The sequence below is a fragment of the Parus major genome, chromosome 1 (genome assembly GCF_001522545.3).
Source record: "Parus major isolate Abel chromosome 1, Parus_major1.1, whole genome shotgun sequence".
NCBI classification, from domain to species: Eukaryota; Metazoa; Chordata; class Aves; order Passeriformes; family Paridae; genus Parus; species Parus major.
In genome coordinates, this window is record NC_031768.1 from 64,461,963 (window position 1) to 64,483,416 (window position 21,454).

Sequence of the window (21,454 nt, forward strand, 5' to 3'; positions counted from 1 at the left end):
AGACAGCAAGAAATGAAAATATGATCTTTCTCAATCTGAGCTTTGTTTGCATAGAGAACTCTGGAAAAATGCAACAGAATTTCAGATTGGGTACTCAGTTGATAACCATTTTTTTAATGCTCATTTTTACAACTAATTAAGAACATTTTCAAGGGAAAAACACACAAACACACAAACCAGAAGTTACTTTAAAATATTTGCACCATGCTATTTTATTCTAGATTTTGCTATTTCAGCTTTTTCAAGTGGTGCCAAATTTCCTGGCAAGAACACATGATTTGACTGTAAGAAATATATATGCTTGTTATTTTTAACATTGTGTAAACAGTTACCCTTGTTTCTCTTTCAATAAGGCTGTATGTATTGAAAATTCATGCATGGTCAGAGGAAGCAAAGAAGGAAGAAATGGTTTTATTCACATCTTCAGACAGATCATCAATCCAGCAGAAAAAACCTTGCATGAAATGCTGAGAAATGATAAGCGTTTTAGGTGAGTAGCAATATTGACAGCATTGAGGTCTGAGAAAAAGTGCTGGCCTGTGAGCATGTGAGTTGTTGGGGTTCTGAGAGCAGGGATGGCAGAGAAGGGTTTATTGCCTACACAAATAACATAATAAAAAAGTGGGGGAGGAAAAAGTCTTCAGCTGTAGCCTGAAAAGACTTCCACACTCTATGCTAGAATTGTTTTTTATGGCACGAAGGACTGCAAGACACTAGAATTAGAAGAGAAAGGGGACAGAAAAAACTGAATGGTACATCCAGAGCTATAAATGCTATAGACTCTGTAGTTTTAATTAATGACCAGTACAATTCCATATGGGTGCAGCAGGATTGCATACCTTTCCAGTACTCACCAGTCCCTTTCCTGCAAGTATCTCAGTACTCCTAGAGCAAGACCTATCCTTTGCATCCTCCTTTTATCTGTTTGCTCTGCCGAGGTTTTTATTTGATGAATCCTGCTGCTACTTTTATAACCGTCTTTTCCTTTTTTTTTTCTTCTGTTTTTCCTCATTTTCCTCTTCCACTATCTTTATTTCTGGGAAACAGTGAAAGTATTTGAAAATTAAAGCACTAAAAGAAATAAAAATTGGGGATCTAAGTACCTGGACCCAGTTATAGTTACCACTTTTCAACAAAATGTATTTGTGGTTTATCTGTTTGTTGTAAACAGTGTTTTCCTCAGTCTGGTGAAAGCTGCAGATTTGGATGATGTTCTGTCACGGCCTGGACAGTGGACTCTCTTTGTCCCAACTAATGATGCCTTTAAAGGTTTGACTGATGATGACAAGGACATACTGATAAGTAAGTAACATAAAAAACCTGGAATTATAAGCAAAGAAAAGTGGATTGGAAAGGAGACTAATGCACCTCTCACACAAAAGTTGTCTGCTTATGCAGAATAGCTTTTGCATAGAGCAGGTCTTAGGAATCCCCTAAATTATCTCCTTCTTGGGCACAGAGAAAATGCTTTTTTTGGAAAAAAACTCCTACCTGATTTTTGAATTTAAATTTCACTCCTCAATATCTTATTCCATAGTGTTGCTTCCATTTATTATTTTTGTCTTCAGAAGTTGTTCTAGGCCAATGCCATATTGGACTAATTCTGTAGTTAGCAAGACAATTTTATTTGCCCTTCTGCTTTTCAAGGGGCTTTATGCACCATTTTTTCTATCATTGTGATTCAGTCACGTAATCCTTTCCTTGGCCCTCATAAATTTTTTTACAGCAGATTTTTTTTTTTTTTTGTGCCAGAGTATTTTCTAGAATACTGACTTGGTTTTCTTTTGAGTTATTATATTGCCTTCTCCATAAAGATTAAAACTTAAAGTTTACAACTTTCTAAACAAATATAAAGAAATTTTTTGTTTATCTTTAAGAAAGATACAAACCAGGGATTATTTTAACCAGGAACTATAGTGGTATAATTAAAAAGGTAATCTGATAGTTTGCGCAGAAATCTTTGGAGTGGCCATATTTAGGCTCTTTATGTAACTTAATGCTATCTATGAATGGCTCAGTCACAAAATATCAGTTCTTATTTTACTAGGAAGACAAAGATAATTTAATTGCATTTCAGTAGTGAAATAAATTGCATTAGTATCAGTGATCAGAGCAAAACACAGGGAAAAAAATGGAAAATATTCTCTGAAAGTCAGGAAAAGACTATGAACATAGGAGATTCCCACTGCATTTTTTCCCAATGCTGGAACTCCCAATAACAACTAATATCAGCATGTAATTCTAGTATTAAATTTAGAATGGTCAATATTCCATGTAATGGCAAACAGATGTGTTTTAAAGCTTCTCTGCTTGGTACACTGTCTCCTGGGCATGTTGTGGTTTTTCTGCAGCCCATCTATGACTCTCAACCCCCATAGACCCAGAGAGTCCTATCAGGATATTAAGTTGGCCTAGAGGATACATTTCTTTTTAGGAAAATACTGGATATTTTTTTATTTCTTTTCATCCCACATGGGAATGTCAAACATAGAAATATGGAAATCATCCCTAAAATAGGGTGGTTTCACCCTTTCCCAACTTCTCCAACCTGCTTCTATCCTCTGTAAGAACTGACAAACACAGCACTTCTAATTGCTTCATTGACCCCTTTTATGTTCTTTCGTAGAAGATTGCTCATAGGATCTTTGTGATTATGTTCTGAGTACCTTTTTGTCATATAGCTGGGCTTTTTCCCTTTGGCATCATTTTAACAAATTCAAATTGTATGTGTTTGTGGTATTTTCTTACATACTATGTTTCATTCTAGCTCAGGTCTAAGTGAATCTTTAGAATTCCCACAAAGAACAATTCTCTACTATTTAATTTTTATTCCTACTTTTTTATTTTTACATAGGAGACAAAAATGCTCTCAGGAATATTCTTCTTTACCACTTGACACAAGGAGTTTTCATTGGAAGTGGCTTTGAGCCTGGTGTAACAAATATTCTTAAAACTATTCAAGGAGGCAAACTCTACTTGAAAACAGTTAAGTATAGAAAATATCTCCCTGCTACAGACTTGTAACAGAGATTTGATATTCCATGTCTATCCACATTATAGAATGGCATGCATTTCTCCAAATGTTATAATAGGTTTAGGGTTGTTTTCTAATGTCCCTGATAACCTGGGTTCTCTTTTGATCCTTTACCAGGTGAATGACACTCTTCTTGTTAATGAACTGAAATCAAGAGAATCTGATCTCATGGCAACAAACGGTGTCATTCATGTCATTGACAAACTCCTATATCCAGCAGGTAAGTATTATTTAATGAAATTTATACCCACTCTTTTAAATCTGTTTGCATGCTATGTAACTGCAATAACTTTAAAAAGTTAATTAATTTAAAGATACAATTCCTTTGTGGAATTTGAAACAGAAAATTTTCCTCAATGTTCATTTTGTGGAAGAGCCTTTCTTGAAATCTTAGCAAGATTCTGAAATTTTTTGAAAGTAAAGCATATGAAAGACAAGACTAGCCAAAGGCTATCTTTTCTGCTGATATGGAATAATATACATTGAGTACACATTTGTGTGAGTATTTGAGAATGATTGCACCTCCTGATCATTGTAAATCAAAGTAAAATGCACACAGTTGTATATTTCCTCTTACATGCCTGCTTCTTTTGTCAGAACTGCCTGTTGGAAATGATCAGCTGCTCACAATACTGAAGAAGTTGATTAAATACATTCAAATTAAGGTATTCTTTCAGTAATCTTCCCTCTGTCTTTCTAGCAGGATCTGTGAAACTGAGCACATTATAAGACATAAGTGATTCTCTGGTCCTTTCTTTCTTCAGCTGACAACACATTCAATAGCTCCCAGTTACCCAAATACAATCATGAATGATACCCTGCACTCAGGGTTATATAACTCAGCAGTTATAATTTATGTTTTTCAATGCCAGATAACTGTAGAATATTTGCATTTGGATAACTTCAGTATGAATTGGCCAAATCTTTAGTTCACTTTATCACTCTTGGAAAACAAATCACTTATATGAAAAAAATACAGATTGACCAAATTTTTATGCCATTAAAGCCAGCAGCATCATGTGAAGAAAAGTAGACATCCTTGTCTATCTCAGCTATCCTCTTGAGATTGCATTCTCCCTCAGCAACGAATGAGAGAACCTAGACAAATAGCATCACCTAACTTTTAGACCAATGAAGTGGTGAATCCTACCCACCCTCACAAGGAAACTATAAAGCAAGTGCTACTCTTTAAAAATTTTAAATAAATTGCTTTTCTGTTTTTATAGTTTGTTCGTGACAGTACCTTCAAAGAGATTCCACTGACATTTTACAGTAAGTTCATTTTAAATACTTCCATATGGGTTGGATATTGCTTTTTAAGTGGTGCCAATTCCAATTTGGAATTGTGCATCTCTTTTTCAATAAAGAGGAAAGACATTTCTGGGAAAGTAAGATATGCCAATGAAGAAAAGGAAGAGAAACACTCAAAGTAGAATGTTTCTGGCTGCTGCGCTACTGTATTTTTCCCTTTCCAGATGTGTGACTGGAAAGTAACCCTGAAGTAAGCTGTTCAAACTCTTGGGGTAGACAAGATACATATGGAAAAGATTGTTTTTCAGTTTTTAGCCAAGGTTCAGTGCTTGATGCATAACAGAGTTGTATCTCTCTCTAAGATGTAACATTGTACTGTACTTACTCTCAAAAATTGCATTGACTGTCCGCTGAGATACTTTCTTTTTCATAGATATTTCCAGAGGGACAGAGTGTACCTCTTGTCCCTCTTTTCTATATGTGCAAATATGAGGCTTGAATGGGAGGCAGTTGTTAAGAATATTTTCTTTTTAGGGAGTAAATGTGAAAAACTACCCCTTTTAGCTGTCCTGCAGCCTTTACTAAGGTTTGCATTTAATTTATGAATATAGAGTATGTGCTAAAACAAGCTGTTAGAAGACAAAGATCCTGCTGTAAATTTGTGAAGCAATATGAATTTAGACAAATTATTAAATTCCAATGGAGTTCAATGTGAATATTTCACAGTAGAAAGTGAAACCATCACATCAGACTTTTGAAAATTGGGAATAAGCATATTGAAGTTAAAAACCCTTGGAACAAAAAATCAACTAATTCACCTTGATAACAAGTTGAGTATGAGTCAACAGTGCCCCAGCAGCCAAAATGGCCAACTCTGTCCTGGGGAGTGCATCAGGCACAGCATGGCCAGCCAGGCAGAGAGGGCATTGTCCTGCTCTGCTCTGCACTGGGACAGCCTCACCTCGAGTGCTGGGGGCAGTTCTGGGAGTCAGTTTTGGGCCCCGTGTCCAGAGGAGGACTACCAAGATGGTGAAAAGTCTTGAGGTCAAAACTTAGGAGGAGCTGATGAGGTCACTTGGCTTGCTCATTTTGGATAAGCAAAGGCTGAGGGGTCACCTCATTGCTGAGCAGTGACCCCATCACAATCCCTGCCTTCCCCAGGAAGGGCAGTGGAGGGGGTGTGCTGGTCTGCTGTATGGTGACCAGTGACGGGACATGAGGAAATGGAATGCAGCTGCTTTGGGAAAAGCTCAGAGGGGACATTAAAAAAAGATTCTTCACCCAGAGGGTGGTTGGTCACTGGAACAAACTCCTCAGGAAAGTGACAACAGTAGCAAGCCTGACAGAGCTCAAGCAGCTTCTGGACAAACACATATGGCTTAGTCTTAGGTAGTCCTTTGAGAGGAAGGAAGTTGGACTTGATGATCCCTATGCATCTCTTCCAACTTGAGATATACTATGATTCTACCTCCCATGGCCAGTGAGAATAGCACAGGAAGCAATGCCTGTAAAAATTAAACTAGAGAGGTCAATGTGGTCAATGTCCAGAAAGCTTTAGCTGTAGATTGAGTTGAATGAAAGACTAGGAAGGCTGGAACCTCTATCGGTGTGAACTTCTCCAGTGGATGGGTGTGAATCAAATCACTATCAGAGGTGTTCAATGAATTGAACAATGACTTGAGTCTGTCCTGGGTGTAGAGGGACAACTTGATCTCCCAAGGGAATATTTTCTGTGATGTTCTACCTATATTCTGAATGTCAGCAGGTTTCCTGTGTGTGTCTGATCAGCTCCCTAATGAAACAGGCAATACTCAGGCATGAGGCATGAGGGGAATTGTGCAAAACTTTGTGTGGGTAATTGTACAAGCCCTCTCTGTTATGTACCATACATCATCACAGGTACGATGACCCACGGTTTGCGTAAGGCTCAAAGGCAAATACTGTATCAGCAGCTTCTGTCTGCAGGTGACATGAGTGGATGGATAAACATATCATAATCAGAACCAAGATTAAGACTCTAGATCCTTTTGAGTTGCTATTTCACCCATTAATATCTACAATCATTATCCACATCCTTATGAGGAGACCAAATCAAAGTAACCATTGCCTCCAAGACATTTTAAGAATGGAATGCACTGTATATTCCATTTTCTATATTTTCAGAAATTAACATAATTGAAAGCAACGTCCAGCCTATCATCACAAAGGAAGGTAAATGAGGCCTGTGGTATATATATTTCTGTGTATGTTCGTATACATATTCAGAATATATATAGAATATATTTCTTTAACAGGATGCATTTTATACCTAGCAACTCCAGGATGTTAAACACTTTGCTGGAAAAGCAAAGATACAAATATTGCAATTAGAACTGAGTGAAATATTTTGTATGAAAAGATTACCCATTTCTCTCCAAATGAGTTTTTATCTTTTCCATAGGTTTTTGAAAATATCTTTAATAATCTTCAAACAATTTCTTTTATCACCTTTTTTTTTCAACAAAGACATTTCCTTTTTTTAAAAAATAAAAACAGATATTTTAAAGTAGTTATGTTTCTTATAATTTGAAAGAAAAAGAAATGGTTCATTTTTCTGTAATTTTCAATCAGTTCTAACTACCAATATCTGTTGGTTGCCTGAAAATTATATCTACCCAATCTTTGGCTTTTTTTATTTCTCCATACAGAGCATGACTTAAAGATTAGTGGCGGGACTGAAGAGAAAAAAATGTGGGGATGAGACCGCAAAAATCGCTTGTGATTTATAACTTAAGTAAAGCTGATGAGATCCAGCTTCCCATTGAAATAAAAATGCTGAAAGGGAAATTGTTTTATCTCAGCTGACAAAGGCAGTTAAAAATGTCATGCAAAGAATTTTATCCAGACTGCTTAATCGGTGTTTCTGGGAGGACTTCCTTCCAGAAGAAGTGAAAAATGCTTGCTTTTTCAGTTGTCTGTGCTTCATCCCATTTAGGATTAGAGGCCATTTAACATACATGCTGATCTTTGTTGCCTAGTCTCCATCATTAAATCAGATCCACACTGCAATATAAATGGATAGATTATTTCATATGGCCATTCATCCAAACTATTTTAGAGATCTTCCTGTGATGAGGATGAAACACTCTCTGAAAGTACCTCTTCTGCTGTGTTAAACCCATAGACAGAGTATATAGTTTAGATGATTTACAGAATGTTTAGAAGTTGAAAATTAACTGAAATAAATTAATTGTATTCACCAAACAGAGAAAAAAAAGCTATTGAGTACTGAAGGACTACTCCTTTCCATTTCCAGTACAGCATTTCTGCTTCTGGACACACTCCAGGGATTGATCTCTGGCTAGTGCAGCCTTTCTGCTGATAATTGACTCAGATATAGAACAAATAAAACCAATTCTGTCACTTCTGAGCTTTCTCAGTAACAGTAGTGAGTGTCAGATGCCATCAGAACCACATAAATCCTCAACAATCTGTAGATAAAAGCTGTCATAGTTAAATGTTAATTTTTGTCAGGAAGTGCAACTAGACCATGATGAAAGGGCAACTTCCATAAAAAACAGGACATGTACTTTTTCCTGTCTCAGTGTTTTCTGCTTGTGTTGTGCTTCCATTTTTTGTACCTGGGCATATATGGGATCTAAAAGATTAAACAGATGTAAAGAGTTAAATCTTACTGAAACTCAAAACTTAACAGATAAAATATTCAAAGGATTGATCCTAGACTAGGCAATATAGCTGGCTATGCCTTCACCTTTTGCTTTGCACACATCTCCTGAATCAATGACATGAAAAGGTACTGTTATTAAAAAATGTAAAAATAAAACATTTATAAACATTCATAAATATAACTTTTACATTATTTCATTTATATTCATCACTTGTATCAATGTAAACTGGTATTTAATGGATTCTCAACATGCAAAAAATTCCTCTAAGTTTAAAACAGAAGCAAGGGAATGAATCTTCTAAGTTCCTTTAAAATATTTATAAATGTTTTTCATTCACACCTGTTAGAAAATAAAAAAATGATGGCTTGGTCAGCTGGTTAGGACTCAGAGTAGAGTAACAGAGGTCTAAAATAAGAGGGATTCTTTATAATTCTATCATATCATCTCATCTGCAGCAAATAAATGAATTATTTACCTCTAAATTCTACTCTATGCAATCATTCGTTACTGGAAAAAAAAAACAAAATCTTTTTGCTTTTTATTATTGAAGGTAGACTAAATTTACTTTTTTCAACAATTAACAGGAGCCACACATCTTTAAAAGCTGTTGTTAAATCATGATCAGTAATTATGGAAAAAAATCAATGCACAATCAACTTTTACAAAAATTCATATAAATATATTTAAGGGATTTTTAAGGAAAGTAAAAAAGATAGATTATGCTAAGTTTCTGTCTCTGAATAAGGAACAAAGAAAGTTGGTTTACAGCAGCTTCTTAAGTAGGAGTCCCACAGCACTCATTAGAGAGGAACCAGATTATTACTGCTAATTGATGGTATGTTCCTAATATATCTAGTATCTCCTGCTTTAGCATGTCAGACAGAGATACATTTGGATCATTGTAATCAAAATGACCTCATCCATGATAATGGTAGCCAGTAATGCTGATAAATATCCTTTCAGCCATTCCAGCTGATCTCAGAAGTTTGTTTTTTGGGTTTATGTTTTTAAGTTGCTCAACTACTGGCCAAGTCTTAAATAAATAGGGAAAAAAAGCAACACATAAAAAACCTCAAAGCAAAAAACAAAAGAAACTCCAACAAAGAAAAGAACTTCCAAGGCAGCAAATAATAAAAATAATTTAAAAGAGAAGAGCTCTCACTATGTAGATGGCATGCTGATCTCTGTGGAGCAAAAGCTATAAGATATCTGTAAAAATGCAGAGTAGCCTTCTTACCAATATATAGAAAAATACTTCCTTTCCACTGCTGAGGATCTGGTTTATTGCCTGGAACTTGTCAACAAACATTAAAAATATCATATACACAAAATTAAGAAATAAATAAATTATAAAGAATAGGTGTACGATAGGATCTATATTTAAGATCTTGTGTGAGGAAACACAGCATTGTACTGCTGCCACAAATAACCTCTCAGATTTAAACAGCCCTCTATTACAATTATCTGGTTTATCTAAAGTAGGGGGAGAAAATGCAAGCTTCATCTCACCTCCATGGAATACTATCAGTATTTTCTGACTCTTTGTAACATGTTGTTTGTTGTTTTTTTCTTATGTCACAGACCCATCTATCACACAGCTCACTAAATTAATTGAAGGGGAACCTGAGTTCAAAATAGTAAGGGAAGGGGAGACAATAACAAAAGTGATTCATGGAGGTTGGTATGCTTTCAGCAACTCAATTTGTATTAGCATTCACTATTCCCCATCAGTTTATACTTTATCTGGGTGATTCATGTTAGACAGATACTCTGTTTTTAACAAGACTTTTGTGAAGGGCTGCAATTTTATTGCATCATATATTTTTAATTTAATTTAAATAATTTAATTTAATTTTAATTTTAATATATTATTAATTTTAATTCTCACTCATTTCAAAAAAACTGGGTTCTTTTTCCCTAGTTGTGCTCCACAGCTACAGTCAAGACAGTTTAGAAATACTCTACGTGCTGATAGCATGTATCTCAGTCAAGAATTATTTGCTCATTGCTATCCTGCAATGAAATATGTAGTAAGTGATTCTGTGATTAAAGGGAATTTTGTCAGAAAGAGAAATAAGTAACTTTTGTCAGAAAGAGAGGTAAACCTTCCCTTATCTTTGCTAAGGGCATTGAGATGTTCACATCTAGGATGGTTTTAAATGAAAAATCACTCGATCATCCTAAGTTTTGAGTAGATTTAGTTCCTGATCTCTGAACATTTTTATTTTTTGCAAAATATTCTATGGTATTTCCTTCTGTGCTTCAGTCAGTTTGCACATCTCAAAAAGAATAGTTGAAAGTTCATTACTTGATTAATGCGTTGAATTTAAAAATCCTTGTAGAACCAATTATTAAAACATACACCAAAATCATTGATGGACGACCTGTGGAAGTGACAGAGAAAAAGGTAACAGAAGAAAGAATTATTCAAGGTAAATTAAGCTGAGATATTCATTCTTAGTAAACTCCACCTAACATATAACTTATTAAGGTAACATATCTTAAGTTCTGTCCTAGTGCCTAAAATGCATTTCCTTGACAGATGAATTTCCCTGCTTCCCACTGTCTCTGTAGGGATGGCCATGTGTCCTGCACACACATATACATAAATGGCAACAAAATTTTAACAGCATGCATAAAATATGAACATTTATCTTCTTTTTTTAGTTTTTACTTTCATATATTTGCTAAGTGTCTACTTTTGAAAGCTTCTTGCCAACATTTCACAATGAGACTGCTTTTATTGTGTTTTTGTACTTTTACTTTAGAAGGAAGCATTTTTTTCTGAACTTCTGGATTACATAAATCCAGGAAGGTTTCATTTTATCAAACATAGATATTTTAAGTGTAGATGCCTACTTTTGCATGTCATCCCAGGCTCTCTTGACAGCCCTTTCAGAAAAAGATTTCTATGTCTCTGTGAGGTGGGGATTTGATCCACAAATTAGACACTTGGATACAGCTAATGTAAAATAAAATCAATATGCATCTGCATCCCTTGATTTTCTCACACAAAAGCTCCCAAATTCCTTGGCCAATTTCAATTGTAGTTGACCTATTACAGAGCTACTTCTTTAAGCATCCTAGAAACTGATAAGAGGATTGAGGCATATTTAAGCATAGTATGTGATATATGGAGTTCCCTATTGACAATTTTTGATCACCTTGCTTAAATATCAGTTTGAATGCTGCCTTTAAAATTCTGTCTGCTAGAGAGGCTGTAAGGAAAAGACACTTGATAAGATATTGACTTAGCTGGAAGTCCTAATATTCAGTTTATTTAGAAAATATTGAAATTCAACAGAAGTCATTTGAGAAAGACAGAAATAAAAAATCCTGCTTAAGTTATTGTCATACAACTTTTTACTACAATGAAAATAAATGAATTTAAGGCATTAGTGTTTTCTGAATAAACCTGGGACTATTTTCTGGCAAAAATTTTAGGGGAGGTGAATAAAATATAATTTTCTCAGTTCTTGGATTCAAGTTTCACTGATAGCCCACATGAAATGGTAAATATAATGTAAAGTGACAACATTTCAGACCTGTATCTCCTTATTTTAAAACTGTAGAATGTTATAAGGAGTCTCCAATGCTAAGTCTTCAAATGATGGATAGCAATAATAAAAGCAAAAATGTCTATTTACAACAGTCAATTCAGACTAATCATGGACTTCAGAAATATCTGATCTATGACCTAATACAACAGTGTTTAAAATTTTATCTTACTCTAAGAATGTAAGCAGGTAATTACTCTAATTATGAAAAATTTGCCTAATTACTTTCACAACTAATTCTACTACTTTCTTTTCACTTTCAGTTTAATTTTGGAAATGGTAAAAAACAAAGTTATCATATAAGCAGCTTACAGCATGTTAACCAGGCAACCACCATATGTATTAAATAGGAAAAAATAATTTAAAGGACAAACCTGTTATATATGATAAAAATCAGTATCTTATAATTTCCAGGTCCTGAAATAAAATATACCAGAATTACTGCAGGGGGTTCAGACAATGAAGAGAAGCTAAAGAAAATCCTTGAAGAAGGTTAGTATGCTTGTTTTATTTAATTTCTTTAATACATACATATCTCTCTATATAACACAAGCAATTACTGAATGGATATTCCATGTTTTAAAATTTTGTTAATACTGCAAAATCTTACCCAGAAATTAAACCTCAGAACCCTCCAAATGTAACCTTCTGGTGTGAGTCCTCGATCTTCTTATTTCGGTCAGCTCTAGAGCTGAGGCTGCCTGGGTCTAATATATAGCATGCTATGTTTGTAATAAAATATGGTGTTTCCAGTGTTTATTTGGAATTTTATAACATAACATGAGTTTTTTAATTTAGAAAAATGCTATGAGAGGATTAAATGTGCTCTTGTGGGATTGCCAAATGTTCTGTGTAAATCAATTTTTTTTGACATAACTTGTATCCTATCAGAGGTTACCAAAGTGACCAAATTTATTGAAGGTGATGGTCATTTACTGGAAGATGAAGAAATCAAAAGACTTCTGCAGGGAGGTAATTCAGTGTATTTTAACTAACATTTTTGCAACAGGTTATGATAACTGAAACCCCTCTCAGATATATTGAACTCAACATTTTAAAGACTGATGTAGTAGAAGTGGAATTTTAATGGAATAAAGAGAATACTGTATTCTAGTGCCGGATATCTATGAAACGGAAACACCAAAGATTGAGTAATCGATTTTCTTAATGCCATTGATAAAATTAAAAAAAAAAAAAAAAAGGTATTTTTCAGTCTTTAAAAGGTTACCTAATTAAAACTCAGGGGAGCAATGAAGATTTATTCCAACATTTTTTTTTAGCAAATTTAAATATGTGAAAAACATTTATGTAATGGAACATATTGTAACAAGCCAAATTCATCTTACTTATCAGTTCTTCCGAAATGAATGTTCATTGCCCTCAAGTTAATAATTAAAGGCATGTATAACATCTTCTTTAAATGCTTACAGGTGATGGATATCCAGACATTAACTTTAATTGTCCTCAAATACAGCATTCCAAGGAATGGTTTTGTTTCCTTCTTGCTCTCTTAATTCTAACAGTTTTGGCAGTATATAACCAGTAGTTGTAGAAAACTAGTAAAAGAACTTCTGCTCATGAAATTAATAATTTATCTATGAATTTGGAATGTTCTCTGCTCAACGTAGATTAGAAGAACTGTTTATAATAGCAATGGGGAATATAAAAGAATTTAAGTGATATGTTTTTTGTAAATGTTATTTAAACCTGATTCAGAAGCTCAAAAATATGGATGGGTGCTTCTCTTGACATACTTTAAATTAATCCATTTATTTTTTTGTTCACTTTTCAGTAAGTTACAAGGTTGAATACCAGTAAAATAACTTGCATCCACATTTAGTTCACTGAACTCAATCTCATTGTTTTTCAAAAGCACTATTGTGTGGATGCGACTTAAACTGCACTCAAATAAAAATTTCCTGATGGCTGAACAGCCGAACAGCTGAACACCAAACTTACATATGCTGGTTTACAACACAGCTAGTCTTAGAGAAAAGCCAAGATACAGCTATAACTCTTGTAGACCATAATTCTTGGTTCTGTTTCAAACATCTGAATCTTAGTTTTACAGACCTAAGCCAGAATTCATCTATAATATTGGACAGAAACAAAAAACTTCCAGAGTGTTTTTCATTTTATCCTAAGTTATGTTAGCTAATTATCCTAGCTATATGAAAAGATTTGCTTTCTGAAGATGCCTATTTCTGGTTTGACTATTTAAAAAAAAAAAGCTGGAAATTAAAAAATTGCAGCCAGAAAATTCCTCTATATACTGTATTTTGTTCTACTGGTTTAAACCAGTCAACAAGGAGCAAGATCAAACTTTTTCTGTAGAACTGTTCAAAACTGATAGGTCTGATGCCAGAATCTAACAAGTATAACTGTACTTGTAATGACCCTCAGATACAGAGATATACAACTAAATAGGTGTGATCTATAGAGACACATCTTAGGGCATATAGATGTATGGAAAAGAGACGGTTTCTCTCTAGGACATTTGAAGAAGACAATATAATCTCTTGAATTCTTGCTATTTTCCTTGCTATTATATGATAGTTTGCATAAGCATCCCGCTTTACAGAATGGACCAAGTAGGCAGATTTGTCTTTTGCTTTAGTTTGATTTTGCTCTGTCTTTTCCATGACTTACCTAGTCAGCTACCCTTGGCTGCCATAATATCTTACTGTACATTAAGCCAATAAAAGCAGATACACATGCTGCTTTAGGGTTGTCGGTGGTAATGGTGATAATACTTCATGGCTCTCTTGTCTACATAAAATTATTTTTTAGTGAGAATTCCTTAATCATTTAAATTTGAGTACAGTCACAAACAAATGTATTATTGCTGTCAAAATAAATGGATGATTTCATATGGGCTTTAATTATGTTCACAAAATATCCAGAACTGATTAAAACAATTAGTGGTTTTTGCTGAAGCAAAAATTTAAACCAAGATTGCAATGAATGACTCATCCCTAGAGATAACATGACTTACAGCATGAATAGCATGCCAGCCCACAACACCTACGCCCAAAAACGACATTGTTTCCACTGAGGGCTCCTTGCATATGGAAAAATGCTATGCCAGATTTAACTCATTTGTTTTTGATGCTTACCATAGCTGGAACTGAGTACACCAAGGTTACTAAAGTAATTGAGGGAGAACCACAGATTATCGAAAGAGAAATCAAGAAAGTTCATCTGGAAGGTTAGTTTGTCAAAAACTCAGCATCACTAAGACCTGCTTTGTCCAAAGTGGTCATTCCACATGAGGTTTTACAGTACCTATGCATAAAAATTATTAGGTCTGAAGCCAGCGTTTTAGCAAGAAGAATTTTATAATTGTTTTGGAAAATAATTCTTTCACTGATGTTGCAAAGAAAAATCCTCAGGCTTATCTTGTGGATAAAAGTAACTGAAAGACTTGGCTAGCCTAGCAGACAAGAGGAAATGCCTAACCACAAAGCTTAGGTAAAACATTTGAAGGATCATGCACCATAAAGAATTTACTTTTCTTTAAGCAGCACATACAGAAGAAGACCACGTGAGTTGCTTTTAACTTGAGTTATTTCTTGTCTGTGTAAATGTGATCTGTTGCTGCCAGGGTTTCTCAGCATTGTGAGGGAGTGGGCGGGTTGCAGGGAATATAACCTCTGGGGTTGAGTAAATATCTCACAGGGCCTTGGAATTTCTTTACCTTTGTCCTGTTGTTAAATGAGGGAAGCTCTTGATTTGAAAAACCAGAATGGAATAGAAGTTCAAAAGGAGCCAAATAGAATTCACTCTGCCTTTATACCAGAAATTTGTTCTTTGAGTTTAACAACCATTGCTTAATGATCTTCATTCAAAGTTCAGAAGTAATTTGGTTAGGGTTTCTTTTGTATTTATGTCTTTTTCAAATTCTAATTCTCATAATGCAGAAAAGGTTATTCTGTCAGCCTTTGAACTAAATACACAGGAAAAAAAAAATATGCTTTTTTTTTTTAGATTGAAATGAAATAAATGTGTCTCTGCCTTTTTAATTTTGAAGTCTGTGCCAAATAGTGAAGGCTTATACAGTGTTTGTACAGCTTTAGTGCTGAGTAGTACAAGGAATGCTGGGGAGTCGTTTATTGCCTGAAAATGACAGATGGGTGTGATCTTCAAACACGAGGCTTATCTGAAAGCTTAATGGTATGGACAGCCCATAAGTATGGAAAGCATACTTTGGATGGACCATATTCTGTCCTTGTCAGGGCAGTGGAGAGCTTGGAATTTTCTGCCACAGTGGTGCAGATAGCCAGTGTTTAGTCTCAGCTGGAATGAAGTCAAGCCTGTATCTCAGGGCTATGCATTTATATACCCTGTACATCAGGATGAAAAGAGAACTGGCTGCAGCTTGTTAAGTGAATACACAAGTACTTCATGGTTGTAAAGAAGGAAAAATTACTGCAGTAATATTTCTGTGGCAGTGACAGGAGAATATGCTTGTGATATGTTTTTCCTCCCAATGAGGACGCATCTGGTTAAACAAAAGTCTCAAGGCTTGATGAGAAAAGGGAAATATGTCCACGGTTTCCTGAATAAGTGAAAGAAAAAGGTTATCTATAATGAGGGTGGTACCTATCCAATAGCCCTTGCTCTGCTCCACCTTTTACCTGAGAAAATTAACTGAACCCTAAATGTGGAATTGTACTCTGGACTCACAATTATAGATACAAATCAAGCTCTGAACACAACTGGAAATGTGGCCAACACCTTGTGATGGTTTCAAGCATTTCAGTTTTGAGTAATTCCTGAAGTAATGTCAATGCAGCACACCTGGACATCTGCTGCCAAAGGCTGAGACTGAGTCTGTGCCTTAGCCTGAGCTTGTACCAAGTGTCACATGGTGTTTGATGAAAGAAGAGTGTGGACAAAATGCCCTGACACCTGCCGACGTCATGTAACCGTCTATAGAAGATCAGTGTGGATAATGGATTAATTCTGATGTTTTAAATGAAAAAATACTTTTTAAATGTTACTAAGATTTAACAGATGACTGCATATGAAAAAAATGTTGGAATTGTGTTATAAGCGTTCATATTTCAGGTGATCAAGCCAACATGCTTCTGGAACAAAATTCTTAATTTACTGAAAAATTTAAATAACAAACTTCTAAAGTCAGCAATTAGTTTCTAGTATTTCTAATGAGTTTTAATTCAAAGGCTTCAGCAAATAACTTCTGACTGCAACATTTCTATTTTCTAGAAGCACCTGCACGGAAAGCACAACCAGCCAGGAGGGCACAAGGTAAAAAAAAGCCATACATTTAACATTGTAACACATATCAAATATTATTTTCAGTTCTATTAAGAGCAGGGTTAAAAAAAAAAGCTCTTAAAAATAAAGATTTCAAAAGAAAAAGTCGAATTTCTATTAAAAAAACTAACAAAATCTGGAATTGCTATTTATTTTTTTTTCTGATATCTGAAAACAACCTAGCTTATGTGCTTTACTTAAAGACTTTCAGACAAGAATAAAGATCAGAAAAAAGCTGACAAAGTGAAGTCTGATTTTGGAGTCTAAACACCTGGAAAATGGCACTCTGAGATGCTCCACCACAGGATTTATAACTCTCAGAATCTATGTTATTTAGATTAATGAAGAGGCTGAAATATCAGTTTAATTTCACAGCTGCCAGCACAAGAGAGAAATGTTCAGCACCAGGCTTCGTCTTTCCTTTTCACATCATGAGTAAATACAGCATACACTGTTACTATGTTATATATAATTATAGGTAATAATTAAAGTTATTTTTCCATATTTTGCAGGAGGAGCAAGAAGAAGGACAAGACTAGATCATTCCTAAAATCTTGCCAAGACAGAATTCACAGAATTAAAAACTAACAGCATGGTCTTTGAGAGGAACTGTTTGGTTTTTTAAAATGAGAACATTAGAAAATGATGTTGTTTTGATGACATAATGTAAACTGAACCATGAATCCACAAAAAGATGTGAAGCTGCAGATACTCACTGCCAGCACAGTGCTCACTAAGAGTAGTCCATTGGAGGTGCTTTTACTGCTCTTGATAGTAAGCACTATGCAGGGTGGGATCCTGGAAGCCCAAACACTTCTGTAAAACCAGGATTCCTTCTGCTGGTTAGTAAGTGTTTGCAGGATTGGATTAAAAATGGAGCAGGGAACAATATAGAGTGTATTTTTTTATTATTATTATTTCCACTAAATAAGAAATATAAGTGAAATTAGATAATTTCTAGAAAAAAAAAAAAGAATCACCTCAGGTGACTTTTATAGAAAGGAAATATGAGATGTTAACATAGCACTTTTGGTTCAGTGGTATTGTATGCTTTTGATAAGTCAAAATTCATCATATGTTTAAATTCGTAATACCAGTAATGTTACCTTTCCTAAGCAAACAAATATGCCTTATATTAAATGTATCATGTTTTTTTGTCCTACATTGCATATCCAAATATCTTCTAGCAACTTGGCTAATGGAAGCTCTTGAAAAAAGGAAAAAAAACAAACATTATGAGCTTCTTGCAATGCATTAAAGATCATGTTGATTTTTTTATTTATAAGAAATCACATTCCCATTAAAGGAATCCTTTAACAGTACATATACTGAGATTCTTAAGTGTTTTCTCATTTTTCCCTAAATGTGTCTTTTGATTATTAAAGTGGATTATAAAAGTGATAAATAAAATGCATGCAAACAGTTAACTCAGCGTGGATAAAAGCCTTATGAAAATGAGGCCAGGTCTGAAAGCTTTTGTATCAAAACATGCTTTGCTAATGTCTGGTACTAATGTGGAGTTTTCTGTAAATTATTCAATTTTATAACTCTAATTTTTTAGTCATAGAAGTTGTCTGCCTTTGTCATAAAAAGGGGAAGCACAATTATTCATGGAGTAGAAAAAACCTGTTCAAAGTTCCTTAATATTGCAGACCAAAGTATCAGAGGCATTGTCTAACATGCTTTTCTACTTCTGTTCTGAAACAAGTACTCAATAAAGAATTTGGCTGAACTGTACCTGCTTTAATTTGTAAATATTTTTTAATAGCAAAGAAAATTCTAAATGTTCTTTAGATTTTTAATCTAACTTGTAATTATAAAATATGCTTTCACAGAAGCAAAATGATGTTTCCCTTTCTCACTTAGCACATGCTGTTGGACTTAAACTGCATCACTCTTGTTAAACAAATAAAAGCCTTCCCTAATTCCACAATGACATACCCTAAACACTGCTCCTAGAACAGTACAGCTATCTGAGAATGGGATTGATAAATTGTGGGCCATTGATTGATAAATGTGCTGGGCCATCAGACATGTCACTATGGTACCCTCAGTATCTACTGTGATAGCGCTTTAAGGCAGCACAGCTTTTAACCCTGGCAAGGGCTAGATGGCTTTTAGGTCAGCATCAGAGCTCTTAGGACTATCTAAAAGGTGAACTGAAGCTGCCACCTCTCCCTGAGACATTTGATTGTCATTAAAACATTGGGTTTAAATTTCTTTCTTCACTCCTGTGCTACTATGAGCTATCAGCCAAGTAAGATTTTAAATTACAGGAATTATTTTAGGGGAAGACTGTGTCTGAGTTCTCTCCTCAAAAAAGATTAGGTGGTAAGGAAGAAAATGGAATGGTAATGGCAGATGATGAATGGATAGAAAATGGGAAGGAAATAAAAGGTAGCAAAAAAATATATTAAAACCTATCCTGTGGTAGGACAATTTTATCTTTTCAATTAGGAATAAATGTGTGAATTTGTGACATGCCATAACTTTGGTATGTTTTCTGCTTTGATAACATTTTAAAGTATCTGTTATTCACTAAAATACATTTCATACTTCACCCTTCAATATAATCTATTAATAATATTTAATATATCATATAACAATAATATATAATACAAGTTAAATACAACAGTATATAAAAGGCACTCCTCTATGAAAACTTGTTACCCTGATACATCATCCCTCTCAGTCCTTCTTAGACCACAGTAGATGTCTGCCCAGCTCCATTTCCACATTTTTTTAGGTGGTATGGCTTTTTCTAGCTATCTGAACAAGAATCTTTCCACAACCCAATATAGAAAGAAAATCAACATGTTCTTTTATCTGCTTTTCATATGCTTAGCCATTTCTGTGTCAACATAGACAGTCTTTCATCAGAGAAAATTTGGAGAACTTACATCTTCTCCTGTCCTCCTATTTATTTCCCCTCACCTCAGAGCAATTTAAATTAACCTAATGTGATTAAACAGGGGTTTAGCATACTACCAAGTTAGAACTCTCATTAGCAATAGAGCACACACTTTATTTTGTATTTCCTTATAGTCTCTCAGGTATTTATAAGCAGGAATGTCCAGTTGAGTTGGTGATGGAATTCTCAAAGCATTTCTTCTGCTTCCCTTGATATCCTGTATGACACCTAATGCAGAAGAAGTTTGAACTGTCAGTGTTCCCAAATCTTTCAGTTTTGCCATCAGAATGCGCAATAGTCTACAAGATCACAAAATATGAAAGATGATCTAAGTAAAATAAAATGAATAGTTTTATTTCGTTATAAAGACAATGGTGTGAAATCTGAAAAATTATGTCAGGAATATGCCATTTCCATTTTGACAACTGAAAAAAAGCAAGTGATCATCTCCAATGTAAACCAAGGATGTCCTTTCATGTTGTTCATCTCTCAAAAGGCCTGGAACAGCAAAACTGAATTTAAAAATTCTACTTTTTGTCCACAAAGTATTCTAAGAAAATAGTGGGTGGAGGCAGAGATCCTTAGAGATCAGTTGTATTGTAATTAATTCTTTTACTGTCTAAAGCTCAGAACCAACAAGCACCAATCCCAGCTGGAGGGTCTGCATAGGGATACAAAAGCCTAAGCACAACTGAAATGAAAGAAGAACTGATTCATTTGAGTACTGAGTTCCAGAATTCCCAGTGATAGCATAAGATGTGTAATTGGATCATGTGGGATTTTCTAAGATTTATAGTGGCACAGGGCTTCATGTTCTATTGCTAAAGGAAGATTTGCCTCCACTCTTTTTCTGCATAAAACCCAAGTGTGAAGATTTCAAATGTTCACCTTCTCCTTTGTGCCTCCTTCCTCCAAAGGTATGTTTTTTTAGCATCCCTAGAAAAAGCAAGCTTCTCAATATTGCCAAGGGCTGTTTTTCAGTATAGCATTAATATTTTTTAATATATGGAAAAAAATTGCATTCAATATATATATTATTTTTCAACCAAAACTAATTAAAACATTCAGTGATAAATGGGATTTGTGCTTCACAGCTGACACAAAAGATGAAAATTAGCTGCAGATTCTATATGGGGAGAATGATTTTATGTGGTAAAAGTAATTAGGATCAGAATGACAATATCTCATTAGGACCCCAGCATGTTATTGACTCAAAAGTAGAAGCAGTTTCTTATTCAGGGGATTTTTCAGTCTCCTTTATAGCCATATTAATTTATTCCTAATGTCATACTAGATTACAATTCCTCCTTCCTTGCTGTTTTAACTAGCATCTTTTAAATACCACAGACATCAAGCTTTCTTTTATGGATTTCTTCCTTGCTAAACAAAAATAACCTCAATGATAGAATGTAAAATTCAGAGGAATGGCATCAGTACTTAAACTTTGGATCATAATGTTTGCTAATCCAGATGTGTCTGGTTTCATTCTTTCTTCACTTTCTGATCTGATGCATCTACACTCTGCTCTGATTTCTTGATCTTTGATTTTATCTTTCATCTATACTAGTAAGTAAAAACATAGCTAGAGATTTTGCCTGTGCATTTAGATCCAGTGGCACATGCAGCCCTCATCCACACAACTATCAGCTTGTCCTCAGTTTCTTTTACCACCTAGTGCTTGACTCAGGTGCATCCCTTTCAGTTAAACTTGTTAAATCTCGTGAGGTTCTCATGGGCCCAGTTCTCAAGTTTG

General features: G+C 34.6%; 1 protein-coding gene across 15 annotated transcripts in view; it reads left to right on the plus strand.

Annotated features, from left to right (window-relative positions):
* Nucleotides 1-18,527, plus strand: part of POSTN (periostin) — a 31,151-nt gene extending 12,624 nt beyond the window's left edge. Inside the window, exons 11-24 of one of the 15 annotated variants that reach the window (XM_015643775.3) lie at nt 354-490; nt 1,172-1,302; nt 2,855-2,985; nt 3,152-3,254; nt 3,632-3,699; nt 4,261-4,306; nt 6,449-6,496; nt 9,535-9,630; nt 10,296-10,385; nt 11,925-12,002; nt 12,402-12,482; nt 14,632-14,718; nt 16,740-16,781; nt 17,303-18,527. In XM_015643775.3, coding sequence (XP_015499261.1) covers nt 354-490; nt 1,172-1,302; nt 2,855-2,985; nt 3,152-3,254; nt 3,632-3,699; nt 4,261-4,306; nt 6,449-6,496; nt 9,535-9,630; nt 10,296-10,385; nt 11,925-12,002; nt 12,402-12,482; nt 14,632-14,718; nt 16,740-16,781; nt 17,303-17,340 — 1,176 coding nt within the window. In that variant the 3' untranslated portion in view covers nt 17,341-18,527. Of the gene's footprint in view, nt 1-353; nt 491-1,171; nt 1,303-2,854; nt 2,986-3,151; nt 3,255-3,631; nt 3,700-4,260; nt 4,307-6,448; nt 6,497-6,972; nt 8,935-9,534; nt 9,631-10,295; nt 10,386-11,924; nt 12,003-12,401; nt 12,483-14,631; nt 14,719-15,034; nt 15,055-16,739; nt 16,782-17,302 lie in introns of those variants that run through there. The other 14 variants (XM_019008058.1, XM_019008059.1, XM_015643794.1 and 11 more) reach the window with 14 other exon arrangements.
* The last annotated feature ends 2,927 nt before the right edge of the window (nt 18,528-21,454 follow it).